Here is a 24,348-nt window from a genome sequence, read left to right as displayed (position 1 = left end):
ATATATTTGACCCTCTTCTACCATCTCCCTCCTCCCTTACCCTCTGGCAACCACTAAACTGTCGTCTGAGTCTGAGTTTTTGTTTATTTGTCTTGTTCTTTGTTGCTTTCAGTTTTATATCCCACATATGAGTGAACTCATGGTTCTCTGTTTTTCTGTGTGACTTATTTCATTTAGCATAACCTCAAAATCCATCACTGTTGTGGCAAATGACAGTATTTCATCTTTTCCTACAGCAGAGTAGTATTCCATTGTGTGTATGTACCACTTGTTTACTCAGTCATCTATGGAAGGACACTGGTTGTTTCCATGTCTTGACCCCCGTAAATAATGCTACAATGAATATTGGAGTACATATATCTTTATGGATAAATGTTTTCAGATTTTTTGGGTAGATACCCAGGAGAGGGATTGCTGGGTAATACAGTAATTCTATTCTTAATTTTTTTAGGAACCTCCACACTGCCTTCCATTGCAGCTACACCAATGTACATTCCAACCAACAGTATACGAGTGTTCCTTTTTCTCCACAGCCTCCCCAACACTTATTATGTCTTGTTGATGGTAGCCATTCTAACTGGTGTGAGGTGATATCTCATTGTGGTTTTAATTTGCATTTCCCTAATAGCTAGTGAAGTTGAGCATTTTTTCATGTATCTGTTAGCTGTTTGTATGTCTTCTTGGGAAAAGATTTTGTTCATGTCCTCTGCCCATTTTTAACTTGGATTTTTTATCGTTTTGTTGTTGAGCTGTATGAGTTCCTTATATATGTTGGATATTAGCCCCTTATTGGAGGCGTTGTCTGCAAATATCTTCTCCCATTCGGTTGGCTGCCTCTTTGTTTTGCTGATGGTTTCTTTTGCTGTGCAGAAGCTTTTTAGTTTGATACAGTCCCATTCATTTATTTTTGCTGTTACTTCCCTTGCCCTCGATGTCAAATTTATAAATTTCTCTTTGAACCCAATGTACGTAAGTTTAGCACCTATGCTTTTTTCAGGCCTTACATTTAGGTCTTTCATCCATTTTGAGTTAATTTTGGTATATGGTGACAGACAGTAGTCTAGTTTCATTCTTTTGCATGTGGCTTTCAAATTTTTCCAGCACCATTTATTGAAGAGGCTTTCTTTAGTTCACTGTGTGTTTTAGCTCCTTTGCCGGAAATTATCTGTCCAAATTTATGTAGGTTTATTTCTGGGTTTTCAATGCTATTTATTGGTCTGTGTGTCTTTTTTCTGTCAATACCATGCTGTTTTGATTATCGTTGCTCTGTAGGACAAGTTGAAGTCAGGGGGAGTTCAGCCTTATTTTTTTTCTTAGTATCACTTTGACTATTCAGGGTCTTTTGTGATTCCTTACAAATCTCATGGTGTTTTGTTCTATTTCTTTAAAACATGCCATTGGGATTTTAATGGGGACTGAATTAAATCTGTATATTGATTCGGGTAATATGGCCATTTTAACTATGTTGATCTTCCAATCTATGAACACAGACTGTCTTTTCATTTCTGTGTGTCTTCTTCAATTTTTTTTTTTAAATGTCTTACAGTTTTCAGTGTATAGGTCCTTCACATCCTTTGTTATTCTTAGGTATTTTATTCTTTCTGTTGCAACTGCAAAAAAGAATTTTATTTCTAATTTCTTTGTCTGAAATTTCATTGTTAGTATATAGGAATACAACGGATTTTTATACATTGATTTAGTAGCCGGCAACTTTACTGTATTCATTTATTGCTTCTAATTGCTTTTTGATGGAGTCATTATATAAAGAATCATGCCATCTACAAAAAGTGACAATTTTAAACTTCTACATTCCCAATTTGTATGCCTTTTATCTCTTTCTCTTGCTTAATTGCTCTGGCCAGGACTTCCAATACCATGTTGAGCAACAGAGGTGATAAGAGGACAACCCTGTCTTGTTCCTGAACATAGAGCAAAAGGCTTCAGTTTTTTAGCATTATATGACCTTTATTATGTTAAGGTATTTTCCTTCATACCCATTTTATTAAGTGTTTTAATCATAAATGGATGTTGTATCTTGTCAAATGTTTTTCCTGTATCTAATGACATAATATCATTTTTATCTTTTGGTTATCACACTGATCGATTTGCATGTGTTGAACCATCCTTGTGCCCCTGGGAGGCACCCCACTTGATCGTGAAGAATAATTTTAATGCATTGTTGCATTCCATTTGCTAGAATTTTGTTTAAAATTTTTCCATCAGTATTCATCAGATATACTGGTCTGTAATTTTCTTTCTTTGTGTTATCCTGACCATGTTTTGATATCAGGATAATGTTGGCCTCATAAAATGAATTAGGAAGTACTGCCTCCTCTTCAATTTTTTGGAAGAGTTTGGTTCGAAACCCACGTCTCTGCACTTAGCCCTTCTCTCCTCCCCTGCTTGCCAGATTTGCCCACTTTTAGGTGATTTGATGCACAGATCTCTCAGACATGCTTCTCTGTTTAAGTTATACTGCGTTGAATTACAGCTGTTCAATTTGTTGTTACTTCCAAGGGAGATTTCAAGAAGCACTCCTCATGCCACCATTTCTGTGCCGCAGATTTCTGGCACACTTTAAAACACACCTTCTCTCAACCACAACTCACATCCGACTGACTGCACCAAACATATTGAAACTTGTCACACACTGTTGTTACTAAGGTTCAACATGCTGCTTCTCGTATTGAAGATCCCTGCCGTTCTGTTAGATGGCACCTGGCAGCAGAATTCACCATATTTTTTTTTATCACAACAGAAAGGCTCTGTGTCACACACTGCTTCTGGTATAGCAATTTCTGTGAAATAAAAACATTATGGTGTGTCCCCATCCACCTTATTTACTGGATCTGGCATTGTGCGACTTCTGGCTCTTCCCCAAAGTCAAAATAACCATGAAAGGTAAATGTTTTAAATTGATTCAGGACATCAAGGCAGCCACCACAGCACAATTAAAGACACTCATGAAAGAGGACTTCCAGAAATGCTTCAGAAAGCGGAAAGAACAATGGGGTAAGTGTGTTTGAAACAAGGGAGAGTATTTTGATGGAGATTAATGGCAACGTGTCTTTTACTGTAATAAATTTTTTTATTTAAACATTCACCATATTTTTTTACCACACCTCATAGAATTAAAAAGGATGCAACAATTAAGAACAAAGTGGTTATTGCCAAGACAATAAACACAATGGACTAAACAATATGTATTTAAAAGTGGAGAGGGAGTAATACATATACATTTGCTTGGACATGCAAAGACTGTATCTAACTATTTCTGGAAGTTATTCCAAGGAATAGGTAATACCAGTGTACTTAAGAAATAAGAATTTATAGTTAATGTGCAAAGACTTTCTTTGTAACTTTTGGTAACTTCTAAATCTATGTGTTAACCTATTAATAGAAAATTAATTTTAAAATTCAACTAGTGTAGAAGAAAATGATCAGCTTAACTGTGTTTATAAATTATGTCTCATATGGCCAACACCTAATAAGTACTTTCATTATTTCTATTACAAAATGAAATTAACAAATTTAGTAAATGAACTCCTCAATGATAATACAACCTATATATATTTTTTAATAAAGCAAAACCACAATTTTCTCTCAATGAGAAACCAACAGTGTCTATTTTAGAACTGGTACATCGAACTAAGGAGATTTAAATTCCATTACCATCTTTATGAATTATTAGCCATGTGACCCAGGAAATGTCATTTACGCTCTCTGGTTACGACATGTGATGTTACATTATAAGAACAACAATTAACAGTACACACAAAAATGAACAGCAACTACAAATAATTTAATTAATAACTTTGGTTTTTAATAAATAAGCAATAATACAATTTACATCTAAATTTCTTGGAAAGCCCAGAAGAAACAAAGGTGGACTTACCTGTGAGGGTCTTTGGAACTTGGTATAATATATACACATTCCCTCTTGGTCAAAGTGCTTTCTATCCAGGATTTCTGGGACTGAAAAAAATTTAAAGGACAGTTTATAAATTAACCCACTAATATTATAATAAATAATTTAATAACACAGAAAAATAGTTCTATATAGTATTGTTTTTCATTTCACTAAATATTTACTGTATACTACCATGCTTACTGATGACAGCACACCTAAAATATTAGAATCATTCCATTTAGGTCCATTGTGGTTTAGATTACTACATGAACAGTGCTGTGTAGGTACTGCTGCTTCAAATAACCAGAAAGGAGGAAAATTAAGCTTGAGATTACCACTGTGAGCCAAAAACCTCAAAAAGGACTGCTGTGATCCTGGGAAGCGGATTTTGTTTTTTAAAGGAGGGTGCAGCTCACAGTGGCCCATGTGGGGATCGATCTGGCAACCCTGGTGTTATTAGCACCACGTTCTAACCAAATGCACTAACTGGCCACCCTGGAAACAGATCATTTAAAAGTCAATTAAAAACAATTGTCAGATTTAACTAAGATATATTTAACTAGCTATATTCTATTTCGAAAAGAAACACCTAAAGAATAAGGACATGGAATGATTAATTTGGGATAAAAGAAGATATCAAGTAAATGCTAAACAAAAGAAAGGTAATAGAAAAAATAAACGCTAAAACATCAATACGGTTAGTGCAGGTTATTACATAATTACAAATGTTTGATTCACTAGATTGTTGTAATAATCTTAAATATAAATAACCAAATAAAAATCTCAAAATACATAAAGCAAAAAATTAATAGGGAGAATAAGACAAATCTAGGATCACTGCGGAAGATTAACACATTTTCCTCAATTACTGTAAATCTGAAATTATTTAAAAGACTTTTAAAACTTGATTTTTTAAAAATGTAACTTAGGCTTCTGAATGGACACCTAGACTCTGTATCCTGCTATTGGTAACTGATTAAAAAGGGATGCGATATTATGTACTAAGACAAGTGAACTCCATAAATTAGGATACTGTAAAGATCTTGGGCTCCACCAATATAGATACAGGTACACAGATCTCAGCAGGACAGTATAAAAAGGAAGAGCCTATATTCCAAAAGGAAACCTCTAGGAGAAAAGGTACTCTAGACAAAATTATGATGGGTGAAGTTCTGTAGCTTCCTCTAAAATCCTTCAGGTACCACAATGATAAACCTTAGTTTATCCCCAAAATTCTCGAATTCGGGTTCTAAAATTCCATCTCTCATTTAAAATATCCAAGGTTCTTTCAATAGACTCACTTAGGTAGGAGCAAATTAAACCATGATCCTCTAGTAACAAAAATCACAGGGTGCCCTCTGGAACTTAGGGCCCTTCATCAGCAAAATGCCCTAACTTCTAAAAGTGCATAGTGCCTCCACCACCACCTTATTTTCAAATCTGGTATTCCCTTGGAAGAATTTGCTTCCTCTACATCCTTCTCAGGGGAAATAAAAAGTAGCAATCTCCCTAGCTTCACTGTACTAGAACTCATGTTTGCTTCTAGAATACAACTGGCAAACCCAACCCTGATTTAATCCCATTACCCACCTACTTCATAACTGCCTATGTACTGTTAATGTGACTAGGGGAAAAAAAAGCCCTCTGGTTTCACTTTAAAACCATGACCACAAACCTCAAATGCCCCTTAATGATGCCCAACAATCACACTATATTTCCCTCGTCCATGTTCTCACTCTTCTGTATGATTTCACATCATCTCCTTCTCTCCTCAAACCTCCAGCCTCACTCTAAACTGGTAACACCTCACTTCTCATTTCACTGAAAAAACTGAAGCAACAAGAAGAGAATTTCCACAAACTTCTATCACATCATACCTTTGAGTATATACACCCACATATTATGCCTTCCTTTCTGTTACTATCGGTGTTCCTATTTAAGTCCAACCATTCCTCTTGTGCCCTAGATTCCAAATCCCTCAGTAACTAAAAGACTCGCTCCACAATTCTCCTTTAATTTTTTCCTCCTTTATAAGCTCATAACTCATTCACATCAGCATGCAACATGCTATTATTCTCCACATTTTAAAAACAAAACACACAAACCTTTGCTTAACTTCACTTCCCCCTCAAGCTAGCACTCCATGTTTCTGCCTCCATCTACAGCAAAAATCATTGGAAAAAGATTTTCCCTCTCTTCTTCTTCTCCCATGCTTTCTGAAAACCACTCCAGACATGCTTCCAAGTCAACTACTCTCCTGAAATAAGTTTCAACAAGATCACCAATGATTTTCTCCAAATCCAAAGGTCAATCTTCAGACTCATCTTCACTGAGAAGTCAGCAGCGTTTAACAAAGTTGATCATTCTCATCTTGCTGAAACATTTTCATCAGTTAGTTTGGTTTTCTTCCCTTCTCTGACCACTCCTTTTATCTCCTTGCTGATTTCTCCTCTTCTCCCCAATCTTTGGATTTCTTTTTCCAATTATAGTCACTCAGACTTTGGGCTTATTTTTTCCCATTATATTCCCTCCTGTAGTGCTCACACTGAATTTACCATCAATACACTGGATGACTCTCAATTCCTATTTCTATGCCACATTCTTTCCTGAACTTCATGCTCATATATCCACCTGCTACTCAACAGCTTCATTTTCACGTCTAACAGGCATCTCAAACCTAACATGGCCAAAATTGAAATCAGCTTTCACCCAAATACACATTTCTCATGCAGTCTTTCCCCATCTTAGTAAATAGCAATTCAATTCTTTTGGTTCTATCTTTTCTAGACAATAACTTAGGAACATCCTAGATTTCCTCTCCTTATATACCTCATACATAATTCCATGAGTAAAACCTGTCAGCTTGCTTTCAAAACATATTCAGAATTAAACCCTTCTCAACCTCCACTGCTACTATTCTGATCCAAGCCATAATCACCTCCTGCCTGGCTTACTGCAGAAACCACTCATGCCACCTTACAGTCTATTCCTCAAGAGATAAAGTTATCCTCTTAAAATATGACATGTCACTTCTCTGCTCAAAACTCTCCAATACTTTCACATTTTAATCAAGAGATTTACAAAAGACAAAGTCCTTACAAGAATCTTTAAGATTCTAGTGTCTGCATTTCTGCATCCTACCTCATTATTTTCCATTCTACCAACTCCTTCAAGTCTTTGAACAAATTTCATCTTTTCAATGAAGCTTACACTATTTAAAAATGCTAGCTCCCTTCATGCCACCCATTCCCTTATGCAACTATAGAGCATGGAACCATCCCCAGGATTGTATTTAGAGCATTATCCAGAAAACCAAAAGTTCTGGCCATGTTGAGTTAAACTGTTGGTATATTATTCCTATCCTGGCCCCTTCTCCCACTCCACAACCATACACTGAAGCTAGGCAGAGCATCAGTAACTGAAAGGACAAAACATTTATTCATAGGACTTTTGCTTGTAACTTGAAAACAAAAACCACATTTGGTAGTGCTGCTGACACATGATGATGTGAGGCTGAATTTCTACCAAAACCAACCTAATCTATTACTGCTTTAAATTCATGAAATTTTCATTATGTTCCTATTATTAAAAAATGCAGGATTTAGGGGCAGCTCTGAAATTATACTGTGATCTGTCATTTAAAATGGTACTTCTCTCTTTTAGAAAAACTAGAACTGGTTTGCAAAAAAAAAAAAGGCAGATTAATAATTGTACTTATTGCTATTTGCTTACTAGTTGTTCATTTATTAATTAATGAAATTCAGATATAGACAGTATACAGAGAGAGAAAATTTGTTTGGAATTTCTCCCTGTGAGCTATTTGGAAACAACTGGCAAAGACTCATGCTATGTCTCATACTATGGTAATGAAGTCCACCAAAATCAGATACTAGAACTAGTCACTTAACGTATGGGTTCAAATAACCTACTGAAATAATGGAAATATAGATGCATTAAGAAGTACTCAGATTGCTTTAGTACCAACTATATAAAGTTTTTATTTAACTAAATTATTTCCAGTTTATCAGCATACACCTGAAACCTACAATATAAATGAAAGATGGGTAAAAGGTGAACACAGCATGAACAAATTTGTTAATTAAGGATACAGAAGAACTCTTTAAGAAGCCCTGTTAAATGACAAGTACTTGACAAAAAAGGAAGGAGTCTAGGCGATGTAGGGGTTCAGAACAGGCCTCTCCAAAATATGCCACTTGGGCATGTGAATTATTTTGAGCTAAAGGTAATCAAGACCCTGCAGGCTAACAAGAAACTTTTACCTCTCCCTTAAAGAATTTAAATTAGGGCCCTTGCCCATAGTAAGAGTTATCACCAGAAATAACTTTCTATGACCTATATATAGGGCAGGGCAAACTTCTAATTACTGAACATCTGCTCTTCTCATCATCCTGCGAATGACCTGCCTCCCCTCTGACACCCCAAAGCATCCGACCTCATCGCTAACTCAGAATGTCATATATACCTCACTTTCCCTTTCTGTCTTTGAACCTCTCATGTATGTTGGGTCTCTGACTCTTTCATTTATGTGGGATTCCATGCACACGTATGTATTAAATGTGGTTATTTTTCTCTTATTAATCTGTTTCATGTATAATTAGACCTGAAAGAACCTTGAGGGTAGAAGAAAGTTTCTTCCTCACCTACAGGCAGGACTTGGGAATATATGGGAGTAGATAAGTACTATGAAATGCAACCTTGTACAACCATGTTTCCCCGAAAGTAAGACCTAGCCAGGCAATCGGCTCTAACGCGTCTTTTGGAGCAAAAATCAATATAAGAGCGGGTATTACATTACATTACACTATGTAAGACCCGCTATTATATTATATTATATTATATTATATTATATTATATTATATTATATTAGACCCGGTCTTACATTATAGTAAAATAAGACCGGGTCTTATATTAATTTTTGCTCCAAAAGACGCATTAGAGATAATTGCCCAGCTAGGTTTTATTTTTGGGGAAACACGGAATTTACATCCTCCTTTTTTCCTCCACCTTCTCTTGATAGGACAATTAGGCAGAAAACCAGCAAGGACAGAATAGACTTAAACCATTCTACTGGCCAGTTTTACCTGATGGAATTTATAGATTACTCCACCCTGCAACATATATTGATATAGGACTTAATATTCACTAATATAAAGAACTCTGAAAACCCAACAGTAAAAACAGCCAATCAATCCAATCAGCAAATGGAGAAAAGACATTTCACCAAAGAGGATATCAAATAAGTTTATTTGGTAAAATAAGCGTATTAAAAGATGCTTATTGACCAACTTCATTGGTTATTAGGGAAAAACAAATTTAAACCCACAATGAGATCCTACTTCACAACCACTAGAAGGGCTATAAATCAAAGGCTGACAATACCAAGTACTGGCAAGAATGTACAAACTGGAACTCTCATACTTTCCTAGCAGGACTGCAAAATGAAATAAACACTTAAGGAGAAGTCTTATTGTTTATTAATAAACGTAAACTTATGTATGAAACAGCAAAACTCCTAAGTATCTTCGAAAAATGAAAATATATCCACACAAAGACTTGTACTTGAATGTTCACAGAAACATTATTTATAATAGCCAATGAAGTGAAATATCCATACAATGGTATAATACTTAGCAATAAAGAGGGACAAGCTAAAAATAACACGCAACATTGCTGAACGTCAAAAACATTATGCTGAACAGAAAAAGCCCAGCACATAAGATTATATAATTCCATTCACATGAAATTTCTAGAAAAGGCAAAACCACAGAAAGAGTAAGTTTAGTAATAGCCTGGGGCTGAGAGTGAGAGCAAGGATAAACTGCAAACAAGTATAAGGGAACTTTGTGAGGTGATGGAAGGTTTCTAAAACTGGATTGTGGTGATTATAAAACTAAACCAACAACTGAGGAAGTCAAATGTATGTTTAATCAGAGTCCCAGAAGGAGAAAGGGGAAAGCATGGGTAGACGCCATGTTTACAGAGATGATGAGAATTTCCCAGAACTGATGAAAAACTCCAATCCGCAGATTTTGAAAACCCAATTCCCAAGCAGGATTAAAAAAAAAAAAAATCCACATGTGGGTATGCATTAGCAAAATATGAAGAAAAAAACTTAAAATATTGTCAATTTATGATAGGTCAGATGTAGAACATTCCAGAAATTACCTTCTATTATAGTTGTAAGTTTATACTTATAAAACACCTTAAAGCATGTTTTCAAATGGCAACTTCCTAAAGATAGTGGTTGTTTATAAACTGCTTTATACAACACATGGAGGTCAAAGGAGTACTAAGCCTACCAGAGGGTTCTTCTTAGGCTCAACTAGAGATAAAGACTCCCACAACACTATAGGTCACTCTTGGAACCAGCCTAAGAAAAACAAATCAGAGGTCACAGACCGCCAACAAGGCAGCATCAACTGTCCCTCATTGGTGAGAGTCCTTAAATCAACCATTCAGCAGACAGCTCAAGTGCAAGATGACAAGATACACACTGAGCAGGTACAGGATCTGCCAAAAGCCAATATTCCTGATAACATCATCATATACATAGTTTCCAAGGTCCCCACAAGGGATATGCCCAATAACAGGAGTCACCGTACACAGGGAAACCCAAAGCTATGACTTCTTTCTTATTAGATACTCATAGTTTCCCAATTCACATATAATTTACCCACTGTCGCAGAGAAAAATGTTGCCTAAAAACATAGTTTACATTGTATCTTTTGGAAACCCTTTGCCAAAGTGCAGATAATAACAGACAACTTTATTAGTAGATACAGTGTTTACCAGGCACTATTCTAAATAGTTTGTATACGTTAACTTAGTCTATGCTCACAGTAATCCTATGAGTTAGGTACTATTAGTATTCCCACATTACAGATGCACAGACTTAGTAGGACTAAGAAGCTAGGGAATTGCCCAAAGTCATACAGCTAACAGTTTGCCCTGACTCCAAAGCCTCTACTGACATTTTAAGAGAAATTTAGGCAAACATTTCAAAAGTCACTTGATTTGCTTTAAATAAGCCACTTTAAAAAAAAAAAATTATTGGGGGACAGTGTGTTTCTCCAGGGCCCATCAGCTCCAAGTCGTTGTCCTTCAATCTAGTTGTGGAGGGCGCAGCTCAGCTCCAAGTCCAGTCGCTGTTTTCAATCTTAGTTGCAGGGGACACAGTCCACCATCCCATGCAGGAATTGAACCGGCAACCCTACTGTTAAGAGCTCGCACACGCTCTAACCAACTGAGCCACCCAGCCACCCCGAAGCCACCTTTCTTACATATTTCTTGAAACCAATAAGTGGAAATATATCAATTACTTTCAAAAGGTAAATTCCTATGTGATCACTCTTGTATAAAATTTTTTGAACGTGGAGAAAAATAAAAAGAACAGAAGGGCTAACATACCTCTCCTAAAAGGTATTGTTAATTACTACCTATTGCTAATCAGTATTAGCTTTCCCCCTTTTCTTTCTCCTATCCTGCTCTTTAGCAATAGCCTGCCTAAAGCAACTCTATAGTTAATGAAACCAGGGTGGGGATGGTATAGTGATGGAGGAATTAGATAAATACATTTCAAAATGACTGCTCTATAGCAATTAAGCCTAAATACTGGCTTGCCAAACTTTGGATATTTGTTAACTGAAATACTCATAAAAATGAATCATAAGTATATACTTTTCATAGCTTATGCCTTCCTACTAATTGCAAATAAAAGTATTTTCACAACATTTTTATTTAAGAGATAATTATACATGGAAGAAAACTGAATCCTAAGTACCATTTAACATAAGAAATGATCAGCGCTCTCTTTAGAGAGATTAATCTAGCAGGGAGACAAATATAAGTAAACCAGAGCCACCCCAGTCTTTTGGGAAGGGGCAATAGGGTCATGGAACAGGGTAAAGGAATGAATACAACAGATAATTTCCAAATTCTTTAGTGTACCATAATGCCTTATAAAAAAAATAAACAGAGACTGATTATTAATATAGTCCCGGTTCTTCATCTTTTCTTCAAATTCACCTCTAAAATTATTTCAAACAACATGTGCAACTTATTGGGTCCTAAATGAACACCTTTCCCCTAAATTGATAACTTCCTTTAATACCCCCACTTTTTAGGGAAGTATGGCTATAATCTAAATGGGGGATCAGCACATTTTCTTCTATGAAAGGCCAGATGGCAAACATTTTAGGTTTTCTGGACACCTACTATCTCTGTCACATAGTCTGTGTTCTGTTTTTTAACCCTTAAAAAAAAGTAAGAACCATTCTTAGCTCAAGGCCATTCAAAACAGGCCTTGGCCAGATCTGGTCCATGTGGCATAGTTTGCTAACCCACAAAAGCTAAATCTCACAAAAACATGGATCTTTCTCATTCCCACTGAGTCAATTCAATCCAACAAGCATGTGCCAAGTCCGTCAGATTCTTCCTTTACACTGTTTATTGGACACTAATGTCCCTTCTACCCAGTTCTACAATTCCAGTAAACCCTTGTATTAAGAGTTTTTTTTTTCACAGTGAAAAATTTTTATACTTAGAATTAGCCAGCTGGACTATTTAGATAATCCCAATTTTGTTGGCAACATCCAAAGCATCCTAGTCAGGAACCCGTCAAACACATGCCTTCTTCTCTCCATCAGGCCTGATCAGGGTGTTGACCTTGGCCTTGTCAATGTCACAGAGCTTCTTCCCAGCCTGTCGGATCTGGTGCGTGTTGGCCTTGACATCCACAATGAACACAAGTGTATGTTGTCTTCTATCTTCTTCATGGCTGAGTAAGTCGTCAGGGGGAACTTGATGATGGCAGAGTGGTCGAGCTTGTTTCTCCTGGGGTGCTCTTCCGAGGATATTTGGGCTGCCTTCCGAGCCGCAGTGTCTTGGGCCTTCGGAAGGTGGGTGATATGCTGATTTTCCTTTTTTGTGGCTGTGGATGCCTTTCAGCTCTGCTTTCTTTGCCTTCAAAGCATTTGCTTTGGATTTGGCTTTGGGAGGGACAGGGGTTTCCTTCTTCACTTTCTGCACTATCTTCGTGTAAAGTCAAGAGCTGCTTTTCAATGGGGGGGAGGGGAAGTGGGGCTAAAGTTTTTTTGATGTACATTAATAGTTATTTTTCCTGCAGGCATTTCAATAGAAAAAGCATTTAAATAAGCCACGTGTAACCATAAAAGCTAAACACCACAAAGCAAAAAAATCTAGTGTTTAAGTACTTACACCCAGCTTTGTTCCAGCAATAAGTCTTTTCCAATCACTACCAAGCTAAGACATTTCAGTCACTTTCAGTACACATTTTTGTTGAGTATATTATAAAGCATAAAACTGCTCAAAACATGGATGTTGGATTTCAGAACCTAGAACAAATCCTGCTCATTAGTTTCATTTTATTATTCTTGTTATAAATAGCCAGTACTGTCTCTTTATAACCTCGAATCTTCCATAGTAGTTTTCTAACTGGCACATCCATCCAAAACTTTAGCAAAACTGTTTGATAAGTCACTTAAATCACGTCACTCCGAGGTTCACAAACTTCTACTAGATTTTGTGCCTACAGGGACATACAATGATATTAGCATGTTTTAAGATTATCTCCTACAGCTCCCTCTATCTTATTCACAATGTTGTTTATTTCAAGGGCCTACTGCCTCTCATTCTGCTTGTGCAACCATCACATGTAAACATACTCTCCCCATACACAGCATTCTTGCTGTTTGTGGCATTCATTTATTACATTAAGAATTGGCTTTACATACCTGATAGTCACATACCCCAGCTGAGAGTTGTAAATACTTCACAATGGTAGGTTTCTATAATTTTTGGGTTTTTGAGTTTCTGCTCTGCCATCAATTACCCAATTCAACATGCCCTGGATTATAAATACACATATACATTCCTAATTTTATATTTCTCCTGCTTTTACTAGGCTGCATTACTGAATTTTACCAAGAGATGGCACTCTACAAACACAAATCTGAAAATTCCTAAACTTAAATGTTCTAGGTAAAATAAAAACTATAATCACAGAATGGTAGCCCAAGAGGAAAAGAGCACAGATTCCGGAGTCAGATGAACCTGAGTTAGAATTCTAGCTTTGTTGTTTATTATCTATGCAACCTTAAGTACATTTCTGAACTTGTTTCCTGACCTGTAAAATAGAATAACAGTATCTCACAATGTTGCTCTGAAGATTAAACAAAATGATGCATGCAAGGTGTTTTAGCACGATGCCTGGCGCACAGTCAAATCTCAATAATGCTTCAAAATTCCATAAACTATAAATTCTTCCTATCTGTCTACCAGCAGTAGGGGAACATACATTATCAATAAACCTTCTAACTACATCCTACTCTCCAAACAAATTAGTAACTGAACATCCTTCCTGCCTAGATGCTAATGGCAAAACTTGGGAAAAAAGTTAAGATTGCTTAAAAATTCTGCTTCAAAGTAACATGTGGAAATCAATCTATTTTTACAACTAAATATACTCTATGGTTCTATATGTTAATATTAGTAAGGAGCTTCCATCCATGGTGGTTCTATTGAACTAACCCTCCCTCAGATAATAACCATAAACTCTGGACAAAATAAAAACCAAAAAAATGACAAGTTAACAGTACTGAAGAGCAAAGAAAAGCAGGCAGAAATTAGTCTCCACTTAAAAAAGAAACAGCATGGCGTCTTGAGTTTCCCATTTTTAAGGCTTTTTGACTGAGGACAGGCCCCACTCAACACCTACCAAGCAGCTAAAACTCCAATCGAAATCCCAGTCTTTTGGCTTGAAGAACCAGAATACCAAGTTCAAGGTGACAACAGCAGCTGGAAAGTGGTGAGAAAAAAATCCTGCAAAGGAGAGTGTCACAGAAAGGGAGCCCTAAAGGCTGCATATTAATTCTGCTCAAATCCCTGGCTGCCCGACGAAGTATGTATACGTGGGGCAGACTCCAAGCAGCCCAGTTAAGAATGAAACAACTGAGCATATATTTTTGCTGCCCACGGAGGGAGACGGAGTTTGGAATTTGAGTACAGCCAAGTTAATCAACTACTATCTTAGTCTGCTCGGGCTGCCATTGCAATACCGTAAGACTGGTTGACTTAAAGAACCAAACTTTATTTTCTTACAGTTCCAGAGACTGGAATACAAGATCAAGGTGCCAGCAGGGTTGGTGTCTGGTGAGAGTGCTATCCGTGGGTTGCATATAGCTATCTTCTCACTGTGTCCTCACATGGTGGAGAGAGAGAGCAAGCTCTCTGGTGTCTCTGCTTATAAGGGCCTTACCCCTCACAACCTCATCTAACCCTGATTATCTCCCAAAGGCCGCATCTCCAAATACCATCACATTTGGTTTAATTTAGAGGTACAACACTTAATTACGGGGGGACACAAACATTCAGTTCATAACAACTTAAAAAAAAACTAACAGTCTTCAGAAGATTATAACAGAACCCAGAATCTCTATTACATAATACATCATCTGTGGTACAACCCAAAATTATTACTAGATATAAGAAAAAGCAGGAAAATGTAACCCATACTCAAAAGAAAGGGCAATCAAATTAAAAAGGGGGCTGTCAACCAATAAAATGCATATGCTTAAAAAATTAAATAACACTACAGACCTAGAAATTTCAAGTTATGTGATAAATCTGTACACAGGTCAACATGCCTGCCAATAATGGCAGACAATGACAAAAAAATTAAGGCTAGCCCAAAGCAAAATGTTGAAATACACTGGCACTCTCTAATGCCCGCTATCAGAGTCCAATTCATCTGATCTTCTGGCACTCTTATAAGCCCTAGAGTTTTGTTCTTACTTTCAGTGGCTGCCAGCTACTTACCTAATTAACTAATAATTAGATATTATTGATAATTCAGATGTAAACCCTGTGAGAGGATTTTAAAGACACTATTGAAAAGCCTCTGTGGAATAACAAATAGTTTGATAAAGTTTTATATTAATATATTAAAAAATTGAACTGAATCAAATTCAGACCATGACTATGTTTGTAAAGAGAGTCCTACTACATCCAATCTTATTTTCTGTTGGTTTTGCTTTCCCGCTGACCTCATAGAGAATGCTATCCTGATTGTTGAACAGTCATCAAATATTGCCTCAGATTTGTGGGATAGAAAATGTTTGATAAAGAGAAGTGTAAGCAATTGCCATCATGCCATACTATGGAGCCCGAGATATTAAATAATTGAAGACTAGGCATACTCAGCCTAAAAAGTGGCCAACTTCAATTTAGTTCAAACAGTAGTAATTTTTTCCTCAGGTAATCTAGAGGAAATTCTTACTTAGAATAATTCACTTTAACATAAAGAATTATTAGTAAAATGAAAAGGGAGCAAAACTCATCTTTTTAGGATGAAAAAGATAAGCAGTTGGCGGGAAAAAAATCAAACATTTTAAATTTCTTATGCTAAGTAAAGAAATTTTATCTAGACACCTAAGATTGTTAAAAAATCAAAATAAATATATTGACAAAGGAGAAGACAGAACAAAGGAATAAAATGCTTAGAAACAGAAACTTGCATTTCAGGAAACTTGTTATGTGATGGAGAAATACAAACCAGGACAAAATACGAACTATTATACTATATGTATAGGAACTATAACACTAAATCAAAAAATGAATACTAGATGGATTACTAAATTCAAAGTGTGAAAAGCAAAACTTTAAACTTCTACCAGTAAATAAATAACTTTATGACCTCAGGATAAGAAAAAGTATATGCTTTAAAAAAAATACTGATAAATTATTACACTAAAATTAATAACCAATATAACATCAACAACCTAAAAATAAGTAAATGGCCTACCATTACCAAAGTAAAAAATTAAAAAGCTATAGACTGGAAAAGATATTTGCAGCTCATAAGAGCAACAAAAGATTAGTATCCAGGATATATAAAGAAGTTCTAGAATAAACACGAAAAGATAAGCCAATACAAAACTGAGCAAAGGTTATAAATAGGCAATTCACCAGAAAAGAGGCAACCATAGCCAAAAACCTGTAACCTGAAATAACAGTCAACATTGTTAGTGTCCAGGGACATGCAAATTAAAACAATGAGGAACTATTCCATACTCATGAGTCTGACAAAATAAAATAACCTAATCAACTAAGTGTTGGCAAGGAAGCTGGAAAAAAAATGGGAAGGCTCATATACATCTACAGGGAGCACTACTACTTTGATCAACTCTTTGGCAATATCTATGAAGTTGAAGATATACTTACCTTATGACCCAGAAATTCTACTTCTAGATATATACATCCTAGGAAAAGTCTCACATTTGTACATAAGATAATACATACAAGTATTTGTATCATTATTTGTAAAGAACTGGAAACCACCTAAATGCCCAACAATAGTAAAATGGACAACGTATAACATATTTATATAACGGAATAATATATAGCAGTTAAAAGGGACAAACTAGGCCTTACATGTATCAACATGAATAAATCTCCAAAACCTAATGTTAAGTAAAAAGAAAAAAAAAGTCCATAAAAAGATGTACATAATTCCACATATGTTAAATTTAGAAATAACAAAAAACTACCATATATTGTATATACTCTATGTGACAACACTATATATAAAAGCATGTAAAAGAACAGTAAAGACTGAAGATAGTTACGTGTGCAGAAGTGGAAAGTGAAATAGGATTTTGATGGGGTACATTTCTTAAGCTGGGTGGCAGGCACATGGATATCTGCTATATTATGATCTATCCACTTTTATATATTTGAATTCCATAACAAAGAAAACAATTGCCAAAGAACTCCAATTATATACATTTTTAAACAGTCAAACAGTACGATTTAAATTCTTCACTTTTATTCCTGTTTCCTAAGATATTTTTTCCAAAACAACAGAATCTGTTGAATTAAATGGAACCATCATATATATCTAATTCAACCATCATATATATCTGTTGTATTGAATCAATTAATATCTAGTACAACCACTGAAGTTTCAGATGATGCAACAAAAATTAATCTGAAAAAGAGAAATCTGAAGAAAATATTAGGACATACTCTATCACAAAATTTGAGCCTTCATATTGTAAGTAATCCATATTAACTTATTCTCTGAGTAATGTGATGATATACCTTGTTGATATATTCATGACAGGTTTCTATGGTTTTTATTAAAGAATTCTACCCATCACAGAAATCTATTTAAATTAATGACTTTTTCAAGGATCCCAGCAGACTAGTGAGTCTCCGCATTTTGTCAAAATACAATAACCTATCTAAGGTTATTGTGAATAACCTGTCCTAAGGTTACTACATAGAAATTTGGTAATAAAGGAAACGCTAGGTTTTATACCATTTGAAAAAGATATGGTAAATTTTTTAAAAAAGGTAACATTTTTCAATGACCTTAACTCTTTTGCTTAGCATAACACCTGTCATCTGCTATCTCACAAATATACATGCCCCTGCATATCAAAATCATTCTCCCAGTTTCTATAATTTGGCAAGTCAACATCTATTCTACCACTAATTAGCCTTATGACCTTCGGTAAGTGATTCTGCTTTTCTGTTACTTATATAAACAATGGAGGAAAAAAACTGTCTACTTCAGTTTTCTTGAGCGTAATATATGCAATTGATATATGTAAAAAATTTAGATCAATAGCCACAACTAAAGCTAATACATGTTTGTTAATATTATGAATATTTGCCTAAAGCCTATTATTGACTCTTTTCTTAGTCAAAGTACCTTCTGGGTATTGGGTATGGTAAATTATACAAGACAAGGCACACAACTGGTTCACATACTAAAGGGTAATTTACAGCCCTGTTTCTAGTCTAGTTAATACTTCCCCAGTCTCCTTCTTATAGTAACAGTCTGCTTCTGAGATAACGTTCCTTCTGCCATTCCCAATATACTACCAAGATGTCATAGGAAAGTAGGTAACTAAGCCTACTAAATTTCACTTTGTACATGTATTTCAATCAGTGAACTCTCGTCTCAAGGTTGTTACTGTCCTGATAACAGCTTAGCTCAAAAGCTTTTTTCTTTCCATGAAGAGCTGGATTTCCAAAGGTTGAAGTTTCCAGAAGTCTGGCAGCTGGATAGATGAAGTGTTATTAACATGTTTTCATAATGCAAGGAGGGGCAAATAGGGTGCCACAGACTTTAATCCTAGTATTGCTCCTGAGCTCAAGTAGAGGAAAGATTATTATCTGCCTTCTACAGACAGACAGGGTAATAGTGATCCTCATAAAGGAGTATGACTTGGAAAAGATGCTTAGGTGAAGAGCCAAGTCTATCAAACTAGAATCTGATCAAGTCTTTATATTAACCCCTAGTTCACAAGAAATAGAGAGAACATGTTACAGGACACTACATGGATGCATTCAACAAAATCCAACTGTAAGAAATTCTACAGCGCAAATAATCTGGATTTTTTTCACTAAATAAATCGTAAATGACAAGACAAGAAAAAAAGGAGGGGGCTACTAAAGACTAAAAGATTTATTTATCAAATGCTGTGTGGAATTCTTTGGATCCTAACTCAAAGAAACCAACTGGAAAAAAAACATGAATATTTAATGACATTAAATAATTTTTAATATTTTAGGTGTGCTAATAGTACTGCAGATGTGTTAAGAGTCCTTGTCTTTTTAGAGATACATGCAATGAAGTATTTATAGATGAAATAGGTCTGGTATTTGCTTTTAAATTACAGCTGTCCCCCTTATCTACAGTTTCACTCTCAACAGTTTCAGATATCCACAGTCAACTGTGGTCTGAAAACATGAAATAGAAAATTCCAGAAATAAACAATTCTTAAGTTTTAAATTGCATGCCATTCTGAGTAGCATGATGAAATCTCTCACTGTCCTGCTCCATCCCAACCAGCACGGGAATCATTCTTTTGTCCAGCATACCCACACTGTATATGCTACCTGCCCATGAGTAACTCAGTAGCTCTCTCGGTTATCAGGCTAGTTGACAGAGAGAGAAAGGGAGAGAGAGACGTACCATATTCACATAACTTTAATTATAGTATATTGTTGTAATTGTTCTATTTTATTATTAGTTATTGTTCATCTCTTACAATAACTAATTTATAAATTAAACTTTATCATAGGATGTATGTATAAAAAAACAGTATATATAGGGTTTGGTACACTTTCAGGCATCCAGTGGCGGTCATGGAACATATTCCATGAGGATAAGGGGGAACTACTGTTATTCAGTTATTCAGAGGAATTGAGAAGGGTAACAAGAAAAAAAATTTAGATGTTTCAAACTGTTGAAATTGGTCATGGGTATATGGTGATTCATTTATTATATCTTTGTTATGTTTGAATCTCCCATATTAGAATGGTAAAGAGAGAATATCAGAGCACTTGATCAAAAATATCTATAATTAGAACTCTCCAACAAATTTTTGCAAGTGCTGGCTTCAATAGACCTTCATTTAAAAATCAAAAACAAAAATCACATTTTAAGTAATGCCTTCAAGTATTACATTTGCACATTTTAAGTAATGACTTCAATTATTACATTTTGATTTTATGTCTAGTTCTTACTGATATTTGCCAACACACATTTGTGCACAGTACTCCATAAAAGTAACCAAGTTCTGAATAGTCTAACTCCTAAACATCTTAATCTGTTGTCTTTTTTCTACTACTACTTTATTTCAAGCCTTAAAATTTTTGATCATTTTGCTATAGACTCCCATTTAGTTTATTTCAGTTTCAGCACATAAATTCACTCTCTATAGTTTCCTTAAGTGAATCCCCAATATTTCCAGAATAAAACCCAAACCCCCTTGCATGACATATACATTGCGCTCAGAAATCTGGTCCTTGTCTATATTTATAACACTCTCACCAGGGCTCCATATCATCCCATACTCTACTCATTCCAGACTATGTACAGGCATACCTCGTTTTACTGCATTTTGCTTTACTATGCTTTGCAAATATGGCTTTTTTTTACAAACTGAAGATAAAAGTCTCCACCAGCAGAAGACTAAGATGATGATTAGCAATTTTTAGCAATATTTAATTAAGGTATGTACATTTTTTAGACATAATGCTATTATTGCACACTTAATAGACTATAGTATATTGTAAATTATAACTTTTATATGCACTGGAAAACCAAAATAATTTGTGACTTGCTTTATTGTGATACGTTATTACAGCGGTCCACAAACAAACCCAAAATATCTCTAAGATAGGCCTGTATGATACTTGTACAGTAGTTCCCAGAATAAAATAAGTATGCTCTTCTCTTCCAAAGCTCAGTTCCCTTAGACTAAAAACCAGTTTAATGCCCCTTCTAATTCGTGGTTAATTCCAACTCCTATTGACTCTACAAGACTCTCCTCTACTACTATCAGCTCCTTTGCAAGCATACCCAGACTTCCCTTTCTGTCTCTGATTATCCTATACCTTCACAGTAACCTATGTAATAGTAAGTATCACACTATTATTGTTTTTTTTGCATATTGATATTGCCCTTTACAACTATTAAGTATCACAGTGCCTGCAACATAGACACTAAATGTTTTATGAAATAATGCATGCATCCTCCATTTAGGATCGGTAGATCTTTCATAAATAACTAGAATGTGGGTTGTTAGAAGGTGGGAAACTTGCCTTACAGATCTTTGCCACTCCAGGGCCTATTACAGTGCCTGGAATATATTAAACATTAACTGTAAATAATACAAGTCGCCTCAGTAGATAATTTTGTACAAAATTTGATTCCACTCCAGTTTTAAACTTGTGTTTCTTGGTATTTTATTTGTTTTGTTTTGTTTTTTTGGTCAGTTGACTCCTTAGTCTTAAACCTTTTTAAAATGTATGCTTTCTTTTAATGTCAAAGAAGAAACTGATTACGGGAAGCAAATGCCTTAAATAAGAGTTTACAATACAACGATGTAATACAGAATTGTACACCTGAAACCTATGTAACTTTACTAACACTTGTCACCCCAATAAACTTTAACTAAAAAAAGAGTTTAAAATACAAGTCACACAGTGTAGATACAACATATTTAGATGAACTTTAGGTCAGTGTTGACCTAAAAGTTGAAGAGGTATCATTATCAGAGAACCTCAGTTTTAGGTTATCCTAAAGCTTTACTATAATTTAATCGAAACAAAGAAAATCACACAGCTCAATAGCAGTCAGGACTCAAGCAATGTAAAGAACAAACTCAGACTCAATTTCAAATTTTAAAGTGAGAATTTCTCCCTGTAAAAATCAACAGGAATGCTTTTTACAACTCAATACTGAGTTCTTACTATGTGCTAAGTACCGTGGGGGCGCACATCTGCTATAAAAAAAGCTGGACATAAATGGAAAGGCAGTAGTAGAATGAGGAGAAACTCAGACCACACCTTAATTTTTGAAGGCTAGTTGTCAAAGTACGTAAATAGCAAGATGTTAAGAGGCTGGATTTAAGAAGAGCACCTGAGTGAAGACTAAGAAATTAAAGACTTTCCGTATAAAGTCACTAGAAAGAAAGTCAGCTGTTTTAATAAAACATTAGGAAGCAATGGCTTTAAAGATGATGAATCATCTTCATTTCCATTTTCTAACGTATCTAAAAAAATGTTTTCAAATTTTCAAAATACTAAATTGGTTATGTTCAAATTTATGCTATTTACCTTCAAAAAAAGGAAAACTAGACACATCACTTAAGAGTCAGCATTAAAGGTTTGCTTTTCTTAAAAACGAAAGGCACTGTGATTCAACTTTCACCCCTCAAAATAGATTCCCTTAAAATCCACTTAAGTAAAAAATTTAGCAACGGTAAACGAACTTAACATACCCGTATTTTAAAAATTAGGAAAAAGGTAAAACGGCGTTTTTATTGACTTTACGTTACCAAAGAAAGTCGAAAACAGTGGAAGGTGCACTATTTAATCAAAGCATAACTACTCGTGGTTTCAGATTGGTATGGCGCTTGAATTAGATTCTAGAGAAAAGTAAACCTGCCAGAATCCAGCAGAGGGAGAGCTGTTTGCATGAAGCCTATCAAGTTCAAGTACTGACCAGAAATACCTATCCCGCTCTTAAGTCCCTGATCAAAATGACTTTCTTTGTAAGAAATCTTCAAATGTGATTCTTGGCTTTAACAAAAAAGCTCTATCGAAAGCTGCAATGTACTGCATCCCTCTCTCAACTCTTGCACCTTCGATTTAAAACATCAACCCTCCTCGGATGTTTAACGGATGAGGTAGCTCGACATAAATCCAGACAATACATCGCCTCGGTATCTACGGAAGCGCCCCAGTAAAATCCTTAAATCTTGCTAGAAAATTCCAAGCAAGATCGACCAACAAGATCGTCAAATCCCTCCCCTTTGGCTCCAAAAGGGAAATGTACCTGTGGACTACTCGCTGCGCAGCAAACACGGCACAGCTCCAACCCCGTGTCCTCTATCCCTTTTTTGTTTCCTCGCAGCCTTCCCTCCCCATGCAGAACTTGAGCAGAGCATTTGGCTCCCTTATCTGCCAGCAACTGGCGCCAGGAGGATCGCGCTCCTGGGAGATGCGGAGCTTGGAGACTGAGCGCCGCGTCTGGCGCGCTGCGGCCGCTCCGCTCAGCCAGGTACTCCCCAGCTCGCGCCTCTGCCTCCTCTCGGGGCCCTCGCTGGCACCGGGTCTCCACTGGGGATTCCCGCGACAAACTGTCGCGCCGGATTTGCTACCCGCTTCCTGACCCTCACCCCCGAACGAACTGCACTCCTGTCCCGCCAGGGCAAACCCGGAAATCTCAAGGCAATTCGGGGGTCCTTCGCCCCAGCAAGCGTGGCTCTGCGTACACACTTGCCGGCCAGGTCGTCCCCCTTTCCTACCCGCAACCCCCAGGACCATTTCCCCGCCGGGGCCTGCGCGGGTCCAGTACCATTCTCCTCACGGGGCGGACTCCGGAAGGGCAGCAACTCCACCTCCTCCTCCTCCGCGGCCTGTAGCCATCTATCGGGAAGCGTCTCCGGAGGCGGCAGCAGAGGCCACCGAACAAGGACAGCCCAGGGAAACCTTCTCAGAACTAACTCAGCTCCGGCACTAGCAGCAGAAGCCGAGTCTTTCATAATTGTGCGACCAACTCCTCCGGGTGACCCGCCACAGGGACGCGCCCGCGCCCGCCTCCGCCGGCGACGGGGCTGGAGACAGAGCACGTGAGAGGCGCGTCTTGTGCGTAGCCGCCGCGGGGCCGGGTCACGTGAAGGGCGCGCGCTCTGTCTTTTTCAGGCCGCCTCCCTGCGTGTCGCGCGCACGCGCTTGGCACGAGCGCCTCCACCCCCACCACCCCGGGTTTCCCGAGATGGGTGGGGTGTTCTACCCGAGCTCCATTGGATACTGAGGAGAGACTTGCACAAAACCTCTGTCTCAGCTCCGGGAGTGGAACTTGAGGAATCTTGAGT

At 36.7% G+C, this 24,348-nt stretch overlaps 1 protein-coding gene across 1 annotated transcript in view; it reads right to left on the bottom strand.

The window, feature by feature from the left end:
* Nucleotides 1-24,144, bottom strand: part of TRPM7 (transient receptor potential cation channel subfamily M member 7) — a 104,375-nt gene extending 80,231 nt beyond the window's left edge. The window contains exons 1-2 of the mRNA XM_019730656.2: nt 23,829-24,144; nt 3,896-3,975 (exon numbers count right to left, since the gene is read on the bottom strand). Of these exons, the coding sequence (XP_019586215.2) occupies nt 3,896-3,975; nt 23,829-23,831 (83 nt within the window). The 5' untranslated portion in view covers nt 23,832-24,144. The remainder of the gene's footprint in view (nt 1-3,895; nt 3,976-23,828) is intronic.
* Nucleotides 24,145-24,348: the final 204 nt, after the last annotated feature.

The sequence above is a fragment of the Rhinolophus sinicus genome, linkage group LG03 (genome assembly GCF_036562045.2).
Source record: "Rhinolophus sinicus isolate RSC01 linkage group LG03, ASM3656204v1, whole genome shotgun sequence".
Classification (NCBI taxonomy): Eukaryota; Metazoa; Chordata; class Mammalia; order Chiroptera; family Rhinolophidae; genus Rhinolophus; species Rhinolophus sinicus.
This window is presented reverse-complemented; position numbering and strand designations above follow the sequence as displayed.